The following is a 12,823-nucleotide window of genomic DNA, read 5'->3' on the forward strand; positions in this document are numbered from 1 at the left end:
CGCCTCTGCTGAGTGACCACCCGAGGGCAGGAAAGGGCGTAGCCCCGAGTCCCGGGGTTTTGGGGGCTACAGACTGAAGCCAGAGAGACGGGGCCTGATGGGTCCCCGAGTGTCCTCGGAGAGTAGGGAGTCAGTCCTGGGATTCAGGTGAGCGCCCATCACCTGGGCCGCGCGGCCGAAGGTGAGGCCCGCGATCAGGGGCTGGGCGGGGTCCGCAAGGGCACCTCCTGGTACCCCGAGACCCCCGCCCCCAGTGCCCGGGTCGGAACCGCTGCGCAAGGTCCGCTCTGCGGCAGGACGGCCGCTGGGCTGCCCAGTTGTCGAAGCTGGGCTGCTTCAGCAGCCGCCCTGGGACCGGTGAGGGCGAGCGCACACCTCCCTTAGCTGCAGTTTTTATCCTGCGAATATGTGTAAAGTAGGTGCTTTGCCCCGGAAAAGCGGGTGTTTACCTGCTCCCTCACCTGTCTCAGGTGTGCACCTCGCTAGACCGGTCCCTGCCCTGGGAGGCGGAGCCGAGCGGGGAGGGCCTCTCCTCTTCCTGGGTAGATGTCGGCAGCTCCAGGGGCGCCGGAACGGACCAGGCTCGGGGTCGCAAGTGAGTACGGGTGTCGGTGACGCCGCTGAACCTCACCTGGAATCGGGACCACCCCTTGCGCTATACAAAAGTTTTGCTGAGGAGTGTAAATCTTTGGTGAAAGAGGTAGAAACGATGTCTTTGGGATTTTTTTGCTGTTGCGCATCTATTAACACTCAGTTATCCCACAACTGTTAAAAGTTAAGAGGAACCAGCTCCCTGGACTCTCCACAAATGCGGTTGTGATTCAGGTTTGGCCCCAGTTGATTCAGTTCACAGAATGGCTCTTCTCGTTTTTAATTTTAGCGATTGTCATTCACTTCATTTGTAAATATCTAATATTTGAAAAGCCAAGTATTAGACACTATCTTTTTTCGCTGCCGTCTGTTTTAGTGGGGGACACTCTGGACCTTTGTTGGACGGTTTGGGTTCAGCCTGGGCCTGGCTCGCGCAGCCGGAGGCAGAAAGCTGCCATTGTTTCCGGGCTCCCCAGGTGTAAGTGCCGGGCCCTCCACACCTGACCTGGCCCTGCCTGTGATCAGCCACAGTTCCGGGGAACCTCTTGGGGCAGAGTGGCCGCCTCCCTGGTGCTGTGAGCGCTGGACCTTGGATCTCTTTCCTTTACTGTGGTGGTTTTTCCTTGTGTAATGAAATAGGAAACTGCTCTGAACAGGTAGATGACCATAAGATAATGAGATTTACCCTGCTAGCTGGAAATGTGTTATTTTCACTTCATCTCAACAAACAGTTCTGTGTCGCCACTGCTGCTGCTGAGGCTGAGTTGGAGAGAATGACACAGACAGGGGAACCCTGCCCACAGAGAGTAGGAATCTGATGGCCCCAGAATGTTCTACCAAAGGGGAGGAGGTTTTCAGGTTTTCTTTTGTATACGGAACATGCGTGTCCTGCATTTTTGTCCTCATGAGAGTTTTTATTGAGGTGTGGGAGATGCCTGAATTAATAATGGATTAGTCAGAAACTCTGCACACACGCACCTCAGAGAAATAACAAGTCTCCATGGTGCCGTTTAGTTCTTTGTGTGGTCTGCTATTGGCATACCTGCGCAGTGACCAGCTGGAGGTTAAAATCAGTTGTTACTTCCATCCTGTTTATCATGCATAAACTAAGGAGAATTGGTTATCTGGTTTACAAATATTCTATTTAAACAGAGTTTCTTTAAAATGAGTTAATACTATCCCTCATCTTTTGTAAGATTAAAAAAAATATTTAAAAGAAATCTGTGCTCATCAAGAGTGATTTGATGCTTTTATTCCATTTAGGAAGTTTTCTCAGGGGCTTTCTCACTGTTTAGAAAGAAAGATATGGTGTTTGGAAAGAGAACGCTGACAAGCGAAGGGGATGTTGCTGCCGTGACGCTGAGTGACCGGTAGTCACAGACGTCTTTCTACAAGTTGCCTTATGTGCAAGTGTGTCACGATAAGACATCATCCTGTGCAGTTTGAGACCTAAACACACGGAATTTTTATTTTCTTTGGGAGGAGTCCATTTTTCACAGTCACTGACCAGGTTAATGTGGCCTGTGTAGTCCTTCTCTGAGCCAGGATCACTCTTCAGTTTGAGAAAAGGTAACATGGTATAAGTCGAGGGGCTCCTTATGCTGGAAGTTATGGTTCTTGTCACTCCATAGTCTCTGTCCCCTGTCTGAATCCTGTGGTCAGGGGAACAAGAAAAGAGGCACAGGCCACGGTAATGTTTGGGGCTCAAATCATTAGTTTAGTTTGAAGTTTGGATTAGAAGGTTAATGACCTGACCAGAGAGACCAGTTTTGATTTCTAGAACTGACAGACTTTGTCTCCTTAAGACAAAGGAAGCAGTTAAACCCAGGCCACAGAGAGATAAGAATTAGTTTAAGAAACAGTGGTGTCCACCTAAAGGGGTGGGATAGGGAGGATGGGAGGGAGACAGAGGGAGGGGATATGGGGATGTATCTATATGTATAGCTGATTCACTTTGTTATACAGCAGAAACTAACACACCATTGTAAAGCAATTATACTCCAATAAAGATGTTAAAAAAAAAAGAAAGAAACAATGGCCATAGTTATCAGGTGGTAGTGTCCGAGATGATAACGTCCTAATAAAGCTAAACTCAATATTTCAACGGCTTTCAAAAGATTACATAGATATATAAAGTTTCTTTTATTTTAGCTAAGGTTTATAGCCAAGATAAAAATTAATAAAAAATTTCCTATAGGTAGCCCTCTCATAATTGAGACTCCATTAAGGAAAATAATATATTAGATACTTGTTGACCAGAGGGAAAGTTTGGGAAGCGCTGAAGTCTGAAAACGCTGAGGTGTTGGGAGGGGCCTTTCCTCCCCCTGCTTCCCTTCTAGACTGCAGGGCTAGGCCCGGAGACTAGCCACTTTTACCACCCGGGTGGCAGCTTACTCCAAATAGTATTCTGATGTCACTGTGGCCCCCAGTCACCCCAGCCCCGAGTTTACTGCCCCATGACCAATATGGGAATTATTTCTACATCTTAAGCTCATTTCAAGCTTTTGAGGTTTCCAAAGTAAAAATTTTCTCCTCAGTATTAAAAAAAAATCCTCTTAATTAAAAAAAAAAGTCTTACTATGGAAATTTTCAAATATTTCAGTTACTTTTGAAAGAAAACTTTACATCTGTTTTCTTGGCTTGAGGTTTGGCATCCATCCTTCTCTTAGGAAGAAACTCAAATATTTATAGATGATTTGCTTTGCCTTGGAATTCAAGAGACTTAAGAATTTTATGCATGTTGAGATGCAAACCATGACTTAATAATGACCTTGTCTTCACAACTTCAGCACTATAATCATATCAACATTCTGAACAGACCGTGCCCCTCTGCCGAATGGTACAGCAGAGGAAAAGTGGATGAGCCATGATTTGATGCTGAGGACAGGAATTGAGGCTTGTCTCGAAATCGTTGTCATTACTTGTTGGCTCTGACGGAAACATTCACCATTATACAACTATGACCTGGCAGTATGCTCATATTAGAAATGTAATAGGATCTGTACTAGTCAAACAAATTAGCCAGGTTCTTCTGGAATTCAGCTGAACGTGAAGGTGTCCTCACCGTGACCATGTGACACCCAGCTCGCAGTGACGCAGGGCTGTGTCTAGCACTCAGGCTTAGGGATTGAGCTTTGTGGTCTGCAGGCGTCCCGGGCTGCGTGTGAATTCCCCAGTCCAGTAGCTTTCCTTCCCATGTTTATAAAAGAGGCTCTGACCTTCCCTACACAGGATGTTTGCAATAGCAACTCTCAACTGTGGAATTTGCTTATTTAACTGGTTTAATTCTGCCTGGTTGATGGAGTTCAAAGTAGGAAGTCTTTTGGGGGTTAGGTTTGTGTGCCATTTACTGAGCTCAAAGTAGGAAGTCTTTTGGGGGTTAGGTTTGTGTGTCATTTACTGAGCTCAAAGTAGGAAGTCTTTTGGGGGTTAGGTTTGTGTGCCATTTACTGAGCTCAAAGTAGGAAGTCTTTTGGGGGTTAGGTTTGTGTGCCATTTACTGAGCTTTAGTTGCACGTGTCAGAATATCTGCCCCAAATGGGCTTTAGCAGGAAAGGGTTTCGCTGGCCCACGTGACTGAAGAGTCCAGAGCTGCTTGTGGCACGAGCTGTGGCCCAGCCCTGGGCTCAAGCAGTGCCGGCAGAGCCCAGGTCCTCTCTCCAACTCTAGTCAAGCGCTCCTCTGCATGGCTTTGCTCTCAGGCTCTCCCCAGTGGTGACAAAACCTTGCAGCAAGTCCAAGCAGAAGTGCCTGTGAAAGAGGCAGTTCCGGCAGCTCCCACACAAGCCCTTGGTCAGATGCTGACGTGGATCAGCCTTGGTTACAAAGCTCTGCTGTAGCACAAGGAGGACACTTGGTCTAATTCTGCAAATGGGTCCCCTTCAGGTGTGGCTTCCGTGGAAACAGACACACTGTGCTGGTTCCAAAAACCAGAGGCATAGATGCTCAGTAGGAAAAGGAACCAATTTCCACTGAAGTTTATTAATTCAAGTCAGTGCGATGTACTGAGCACCTGGATATATGAAGAGGGCTCTACAGGGGCACAAAGCTTTGTAAAAAGCACTGCTTCTGACTGTAAGGATTGCAGCTGAGTGGTGGACAGCTGTGTGGGTAAGAGTCTCAAATCACAAGCTCGAGTGCTGGAAGTGTAAACATTCTATCGAGTCCTCATTTTCAGTCACGTCTCAGAGTGGGTGTTGAGAAGAAGCGTCAGGTGTGTGCTGCCTCTGCCCACTCAGATTTGCTTCTGGGTCTTCAGTTATCATTAGTTCTGAAGCTGCCCCTGCTGCACTCCCAGGGTCCTGGCATCCCAGCTCTGATGGGACAACAGGAGTTCCCTGCAAGCGGAGAGCTGGCTCTCCCATGCCCTCTGGGCTGCAGGGGTCCTGGCACCCCAGCTCTGATGGGACAACAGGAGCTCCCTGCAAGCAGAGAGCTGGCTCTCCCACGCCTTCTGGGCTGCAGGGGTCCTGGCACCTAGCTCTGATGGGACAGCAGGAGTTCCCGCAAGCAGAGAGCTGGCTCTCCCATGCCCTCTGGGCTGAAGGGGTCTCCGTGGGGTGGGTGCCACTTGGCAGTGGGGCTGCTTGAGGCTTTTTAGACCAGTGTGCTTGTTGGTCTCCTGACACTCAGGCCTCCTTAGTTTGGGGTTTGGTTTGCTTTGCTTTTGTCCTACCTTTCCTGTGACAGCCTAGAAAGGACTATTTTAAGGTACTATGCCATCAACTGTACCACGCTTCCCTCTCACCCTCCTCTCTCTCAAGATCTAGGAAATGTTACAGAGTCTGAGAGTCAGGGAACCTTTGCGCTTACTCAGCACATGTTCTTCTAAACCCACTGGGTTTTCTATGTAAATGAGCCTTTCCTAGTCCTCACAGGGTTTTGATCTTTAATTCCTAAAAGCAACAAATGCTTCATTCATTTAACAAATATTTATTGGGCACTTACTATATGTTATTATGGTGTGTGTTGGAGATATTACAGTTAATAAAATAGTCAACGTGCTTAACCTTATAGCACTTACATTCTAGAGAGGGAGATTAGGTTAGAACGATCAGATCAGATAGACAGATAGACAGACAGACTGGGTAGATAAAAGCCATTGTGTAGACTAAATATGGTGGAAAAACTTTGAGGCGTGTTATCAATGAGCTATTACTTAGAGCATTTCTTTGGAGAAATGACCATAGGTGTTCAAGACTGGAAACAGAGAAACCACAGAGGAGGCGGCTAAACAGACACCACAAGAGCAGATATTCCTTGAGGCAGACTGGTGGCAGGGGAGCGGGTGAGAGGTAACCAGATTCTGAGCGTGTTGAACGTCTGTACTCCAGTAGGGCGTGCTGGTGGATTGGCACTGGGAATGAGAGCGATATGGAAGTTACAGTTGGCTCAGGTTTTGAGTGTGAGCTCCCTGATGGATGAAGCCTACCTGGAGAGGAAACTTGGGGAGCAGGCTGGAGAGGAGGTTAGGGCATCACTGTTAAGTCTAAATGTGATTAATTTGAGATGCTTACTTGGATACTTGATTTCAAGGTCCAATCAGTAATTGATACGGTGAGTCTGGCATTTAGGGAAAGGTTAAAGAATAGATCAGGCTTGGAGAATTATCAGATATAAATGGTGCTTAAAGTCACAGGACCTGAGGTGTGAGTGTGAATAGGAAAGGTGGAGCCTTGGGGAAGCTGAGAGGACCCTGAAAGGGCTGGCCTCCAATGCTTCGCTCCCTCTTGGAGGCTGTCGACGGGAAAAAAATGCACAATGTGAGAATTGTGAGTTAAGTTTTATTTGGGGCAAAATGAGGACTGTAGCCTGGGAGACAGCCTCTCAGATAGTGCTGAGGAACTGTTCTGAAGAGACGGGGTGGGGAGGCCAGTGTACACGTGATTTCGGTGAAGGGGGTACATGTAGTCAAGCACACAGTTTGGCAGACGTTCGCTGCCGGTCACAGCAGATGTCCCTATCAGTGATTCTAGTGCTTTTCTAGATATGAGAAAATGTGAGAAACTGTGCTCTTAAAATCTTCTCCTGACAAGATCTAAGTATCTGAAGGCCTGTTCTGCCAGTTCTTTCCAGAGCACAGAGGGCCTCATTCCTGAGCTCCGCCCTGAGCTCCTTTCAGGGCGTGTTAAAGGTCAGCGACTGCAGTGACCTAATCTTTGTAGAGTCAGATGGCAAGTGACAATTTGCAGTTGGCGAGACAGACGAAGGCAGTGTTAGCAACCTTGGCACTGCTGGGTCCTCTGGGGCCTCTCCCACAAGACATGGGGCCGGTGTCTTCCTTGCTGCTTGGGTCATCTGTTGTTTTGTGCAGCGCACGTGGTAAAGCTCTGCTCAGCTCCCAGGAAGGGATGGCCCCGGGGTGGGGGGATCTTGCCAAATCTCAGGTCTGGTCTAAGATTTATGTACTCATGGTTTCAAGTAGAAGCGGTGTTTAAGGTTGATTTGGAAGAATGAGTGGAATTTTAAGAGGTCAGAGGTTGGCATTTTTTTTCCTCTAGGACCAGGCAGCCCGTGTATCAGGCTCTGGGGGCCAAGAGGAAAACTGAGGCTATGTATTGACACTTATGCAACAAGAGAGAAAACAATCTTCCACAAATTGTTACTGATAAAAACTGAATTATAATAATAATTGAGAACGTTTTTTGTAATCCAAATCTTCTGGTGGGTAGAATGGGATTCTCTTTATGGGAGAACGTTTTCACCTTGAGTTCACTGTTTAGCGCCCCTCATCACGACAGATCATAAATGTTCAGCTATCAATGCTGATCTAGGATGGGATTTTACCTGTTTCATCTTTGGAAGTGTGTTCTCACATAAAATATTCTTCTTTTGATTCATTTTTTTCAACCAGCCGTTCCCATGGGAGAACAGTGCGTGGCTGGGTGTGCCCGAGTCCTCGGGGCCTCTGAGCTCCCGACGCCCCTTCCGTATGTGCTCTGGGCGGGGCTGTGGGGCTCCTGTAAGGGGCTGATGCCGAGTTCCCTCGGGGAGCAGTGAGAGGCCATCTGGCGAGCCCGTTTGGCCAGAGGCCCGGGAAAGCCCTCTCGGAGTCCTCTCCACAGCCCCCCGCACTCAGAAACCAGAGGCCCCACTGCTCTGAGGACTCCTGCCCCTGCCGCCCCCAGAGGGAGCCCAGCCTGGTGGCGCGCAGCTGTCCGCCGTCCTCGGGCCGAGCGACAGCTTCTCCAAGGAGGGCTGCATCTCCTCACCTTTGCCCCCGACCCGAGGACTGGCCCTCAGCCGAGGGCGCCACACAGAGTGAATAGCTCCCACAGTGAACATCCCCTCTTTGACCCGCAGTGTGCGTCCCACCTGCCGTTGGACTCTGCCTGCTACACCTCTTCCGGCCACAGGCATGACTCGGGCGCAATGAGGAGGGTGCAGGAAGGGGCCTATAGCATCAAGTTTTCAGGCACGTGCTAATAGGAGCACTTGGTACAGCAAAGATCTATCTTTTTATCCATTTTAACCTTTAATAAAAAGGCAAAACTACTGCTTTGCTCTTTTAGAAGGACCTGCAAGTAGTGTATTAGGAATGCTATGTAATCAAAGAGAAAGATATTAACATGTGGTATGTTATATTTTATGTGTTTTTACCCGGTTATCTACCTCCCCAAACTAATTAAGTGATTAGAATGTATATAAAACAAGTCTAGTCCTAAGTTAGAAAATAAAAATTACAGATACTTCTCCATCTTTCTTCTGCAGCGAATACCATGGAGGAATGAGAAATAATTTTTAAGCATAATAAGTAGGGTTATGTCAGCTGCAGCAACAAGCCCCCAAATCTCGATTTCTTAGCACAAGAAGAGTTGTGGTGGGCAGCTTCCCCCGTGTTCTGATCCAGGGTTCTCCATCCCTCCCACTGTGGCTGTACCCTGGAGACCCCTTCAGGCAGCCCGTGATAGGAAGGGAGGGTGCAGAAGACGCTCCTTCCCACTATTTGGGCGTAGAAGCGACATCCATTACTGTCTCTTGGCGGCAGCTCCCGGGACCAGCGCTGTGCTGACGCGGGAAGCACACGAGTGTGTGGGAAACTAGCTAACACGGGAGACCCCCTGCATGCGACTTGTTCATTCCATAAAGAGTAAGGTTACATCATCTTAGATCCCAACAGAAATTAAGAAAACAAAGGCCTCATCTAGTCCTATGCCAGGTATCAAAGCACATGCGTTACAAATGGACAGTGCACGTTAGTCGGTTTTCTAGTCGCACTCGGGTTGCCTTGCTGATCGCCAGCTCGGTACCTCCTTTGTAGTGATCCAGAGGAGAAGAGGCGGGCTCCCATCGAGGCTGTTCACACCGGTTGTGGTTTTCGGAAGCCGTCAATTGTGTCAATACCATATCGGAAACTTGGAAATGCCCCCTACCGTGCACACTTTTTCTTGCTCACTGTGGAATACCAAAACCAACTGTATGTCATTAGCTTGCTACTGACATTAGTCAAGTCATGACTAACAGCCACTTCCATAAAATGTACTTTAAAGGCTGAAGTATCTACATAAATATGTTCACTTGGAATTGTTCTACGTTGTATTTTTTCTAAGACCTTCTAAATCCAGACTATAACCAAAGCATTGAGAATAGGAAAAGTTTAAAGACCACTAGTAAATTGACATAATTTTAAATGGATGTTTTAAGATTCCTTCCCTATTTAAAGATTATGTGCTTCTGAGAATTTTTCTGTGTTCATCTTTGTGTTTCATATTCACCATCGCAAGTGAAAGTAGAGAACCAACAGTAGCAGCTTTTCAGTATCTCAGTACCATCGTCAAAATGGGACAGTGTGATTTTAAACAAATACATGATCGAGAAGATGAAGAGCAACTTTATGTTAGTTCCTAAAAATGCAAATTTCAGAATTGTCAATGGTATACAAATGCATATAATAACAACTGAATATTTAGTGTATAGCCACTCACCAAATCCCTGTCCTTTGGATTATGTGTGTGTGTGTGTGTGTGTTGTGCACACGCTCGCACATGCGTGAGGGAGGGGAGGCTGTGTGTGCTCTCTTGTTTGTGTAAAACATAAGGGTACATTTTTCACTTTTCTACACCTCTTCATGCAAGACATGTTGGCTGTGAGAGGTCAGATTTTAAACAAAAGACAACTTATGGAGTAATTATTCATAATATACATATTTTTTTACAGCTGGAGTCATACGTTTCCACTAATATATTAAATATTTAATAGTACAGGATTCAATTTATGCTGAGCAGTCTTTGTTCTGTAATATTTCAGACATACAAAGGACTATTGAGAATAACAATTTTTACATCCGTGACTTACTATGCACAGCCTAAGGGAAAATGTACAAGTTTCCAGTAAGCTTCCTATATAAGCCTTCCCCAGGGCCACCCCACCCCCAAATCAAGTATCATTTTACTTTATCTTTATATATAAATATTTGTATAACATTTATGTAAATGTTTACATAAATGTGTGACACCCTATATATCTTTATTGCAACTTGTTTTTGCTTTCAATGTTACTCACATTTTGCCATGTTGATACAGTAGATCTAGTTTATCTGAAGTTCTGTATAGAATACAATTTTAATACTACACCAAACTAGATATATCCGTCCTCCTCTTGAGGGACGTTTGTCTCCTGTTTGAATATATTTATTTCTTTGTGCTGTTAAAAGCCCTGCCTCGGTGGCTGGGCTGCCGCAACAAGTTACCACAGACTGGTCGGCTTACAACAGACACGCCCTCTCCCGCGTGGAGGCTGCCCGTGGGGCGTCAGCCGGGCCGTGCTTGGAGGGACGCACCCCTCCAAGAGTCCTGCCTTCTCTCCCCCAACTCCTGGGGCCCCAGTGCTCCTGGGCTTGTGGCCGCATTGTCCAGCCTCTGCCTCTGTGGCCACGTTGCCTTCCCCTCCTCTCTGCATCTTCCCCTTTCTGTCTCCTTAAGGACTTAGGGGCCCCCGGGTAGTCAAGAATGATTAACTTAATTACGTCTGCAAAGACCCTGTTTCCAAATAAGGTCCCTTTCACAGGGTCCAGGTAGACGTGAATTTGGGGGCCACCATTCAGCCGGGCAGCCAGTGCCTCTGAGCACGTCCAGGAGTAGAATTGGTGGGTCATCTCCAGCTGTCCTCAGAACAGCTCCCACAGCAGCTGCACTTACTCACGTCCCCACCAATGGGACAGAGGCTTCCCTATGTGCCCCTGCACAACCTACACATGCTCATTGGCAGGCTTTTATAATTTCCGTCAACCTAAAGGACAAGACACGGTAATGCATTATGGTCTAGCTTTGCATGTCCCTGGCTTCTAGGGAGTTTGATCAACTTTTCATATATTTATTGGCCATGGAGGTTTCCTCTTCTGTGGATTAACTAATTGAACACTTTGCCCCATTTTCTATAGTGATTTCATATTTTTATTGACATTAAAAGATCTGTATATATTCTGGGTGTGGTACATATATACAATGGAATATTACTCAGCCATAAAAAAAGAATGAAATCATGCCATTTGCAGCAACATGGATGGACTTAGAGACTGTCATACTGAGTGAAGTGAGTCAGACAAAGAAAGACAAACATATGATATCACTTATATGTGGAATCTAAGAAAAGGGTACAAATGAACTTATCTCTAAAACAGAAAAAGTTACAGATGTAGAAAACAAACTTATGGTTACCAGGGGTTGGGGGGGAGGGATAAACTGGGAGATTGGGATTGACATATACACACTACTATATATAAGACAGATAACTAATAAGCACCTACTGTATAGTACAGGGAACTCTACTCGATACTCTGTAATGGCCTATATGGGAAAAGACTCTAAAAAAGAATAGATATATGTATATGTATAACTGATTCACTTTGCTGTACACCGAAAACTAACACAACATTGTAAATCAACTATACTCCAATAAAAATTAAAAAAAAATAAAATAAAACAGAAATGGAAGAAGCAAAATGTCCAGAACTAAAGAAGGATTTAAGAATTCAACTTGAAGAATCCTAAATTTTAAATAACAAACGAAAAAGTAGAAGATACTAAAGATATGATAGAAATACAAATTGAAAAATTCAAATTGATTTGTAATTATAATAAATCAATTAACCATAAATCATATCAATCATAAACATAAATATATTTAAAATTTCTGTATTAAAAAATAAAAGATCTTTATATATTCTGGATTCTAAATCTCTGTCACTTATGTTTATGACAAATATCTTCCAATCTGTGGCTTATATTTTTATTTTTTAAATGTATGTTGATACAACTTTTTAAACTTTAATGTAGTTGAATGTATCTGTAGTTTCCTGTTATTGTTGTGCCTTGTTTGTAGCATTCCTCCATCCTTGAATCATAAAGATATTCCCTATTCTTTTTATTCTAAAAGTACTAAATTTTGCTTTTAATATTTAGGCGTTCAATTACATTGAATTTTTTTGTGTGTGTATGATGTGATATGTAATCTAATTTTATTTTGTTTTCCTTTGAATGACCTAAAGTCCCAGAATAATTTGTTAATCTACCATGTCATCTCTCTCATATATTTTTAAATATATGAGTATATTCCTTTCTTGCTTTTGTCATGAAGGTAGCATTTTTAATTAAGTGCTGTGGATCATTCAATAAATTGTGTTGTATAATTTTAAAATATTAGGTTCTCACTTCATATCCTATACCAATGCAAGTTTGAGGAGGGTCAAATATTTAATGTAAAATAAAAGCTCTGGAGGAAGAAAATTTAGAATAATACTTGTATAATTTTTTTAAAGGCCTTTAGTCACAATAATAGAAAGATTATAATGGTAGAAAGCTCAGAGAGATATTGCCATATAAATAAAAACAAATACTGAAAAACTATACATAAAAGTATGAAAACAAGAAGCTGAGATACAAACTTGTGACATGATTAAAATTATAGACACAAGGAGTATGGTACCAGAAAAATAAGCAAAGAACATGAACAGAAAATATGCAAAACAAAATGTAAACAAACAATAAAAATTTGTCATCCTTTCTGATGTGCACACTTTGCCTCGACCAGCTTCCCCAGTAACAGTACGAATTTTTTATGGTAATACCCAGTGGTTCTAAGGTTGGATAGTAATTTTAGAAGGTGATTTGATAATGGAATAAAAAGCTAGACATTTTTAATTTTTTTCAGTCATTAATTCCAACTCCTAAGATTCTCTCAAGATAATTACCATCGAACAGTGGTATCACTAAAAACTAAAAAAGGAAATAATCTC

At 44.4% G+C, this 12,823-nt stretch overlaps 1 protein-coding gene across 3 annotated transcripts in view; it reads left to right on the top strand.

Moving 5' to 3' along the window:
- Nucleotides 1-9: 9 nt before the first annotated feature.
- Nucleotides 10-12,823, top strand: part of SH3YL1 (SH3 and SYLF domain containing 1) — a 46,286-nt gene continuing 33,472 nt past the window's right edge. The window contains exons 1-2 of one of the 3 annotated variants that reach the window (XM_060168681.1): nucleotides 10-147; nucleotides 471-595. In XM_060168681.1, the coding sequence (XP_060024664.1) occupies nucleotides 547-595 (49 nt within the window). In that variant the 5' untranslated portion in view covers nucleotides 10-147; nucleotides 471-546. Of the gene's footprint in view, nucleotides 148-220; nucleotides 596-12,823 lie in introns of those variants that run through there. The other 2 variants (XM_060168682.1, XM_060168680.1) reach the window with 2 other exon arrangements.

Source organism: Lagenorhynchus albirostris, chromosome 13 (genome assembly GCF_949774975.1).
Source record: "Lagenorhynchus albirostris chromosome 13, mLagAlb1.1, whole genome shotgun sequence".
In the NCBI taxonomy this organism is placed as follows: domain Eukaryota; kingdom Metazoa; phylum Chordata; class Mammalia; order Artiodactyla; family Delphinidae; genus Lagenorhynchus; species Lagenorhynchus albirostris.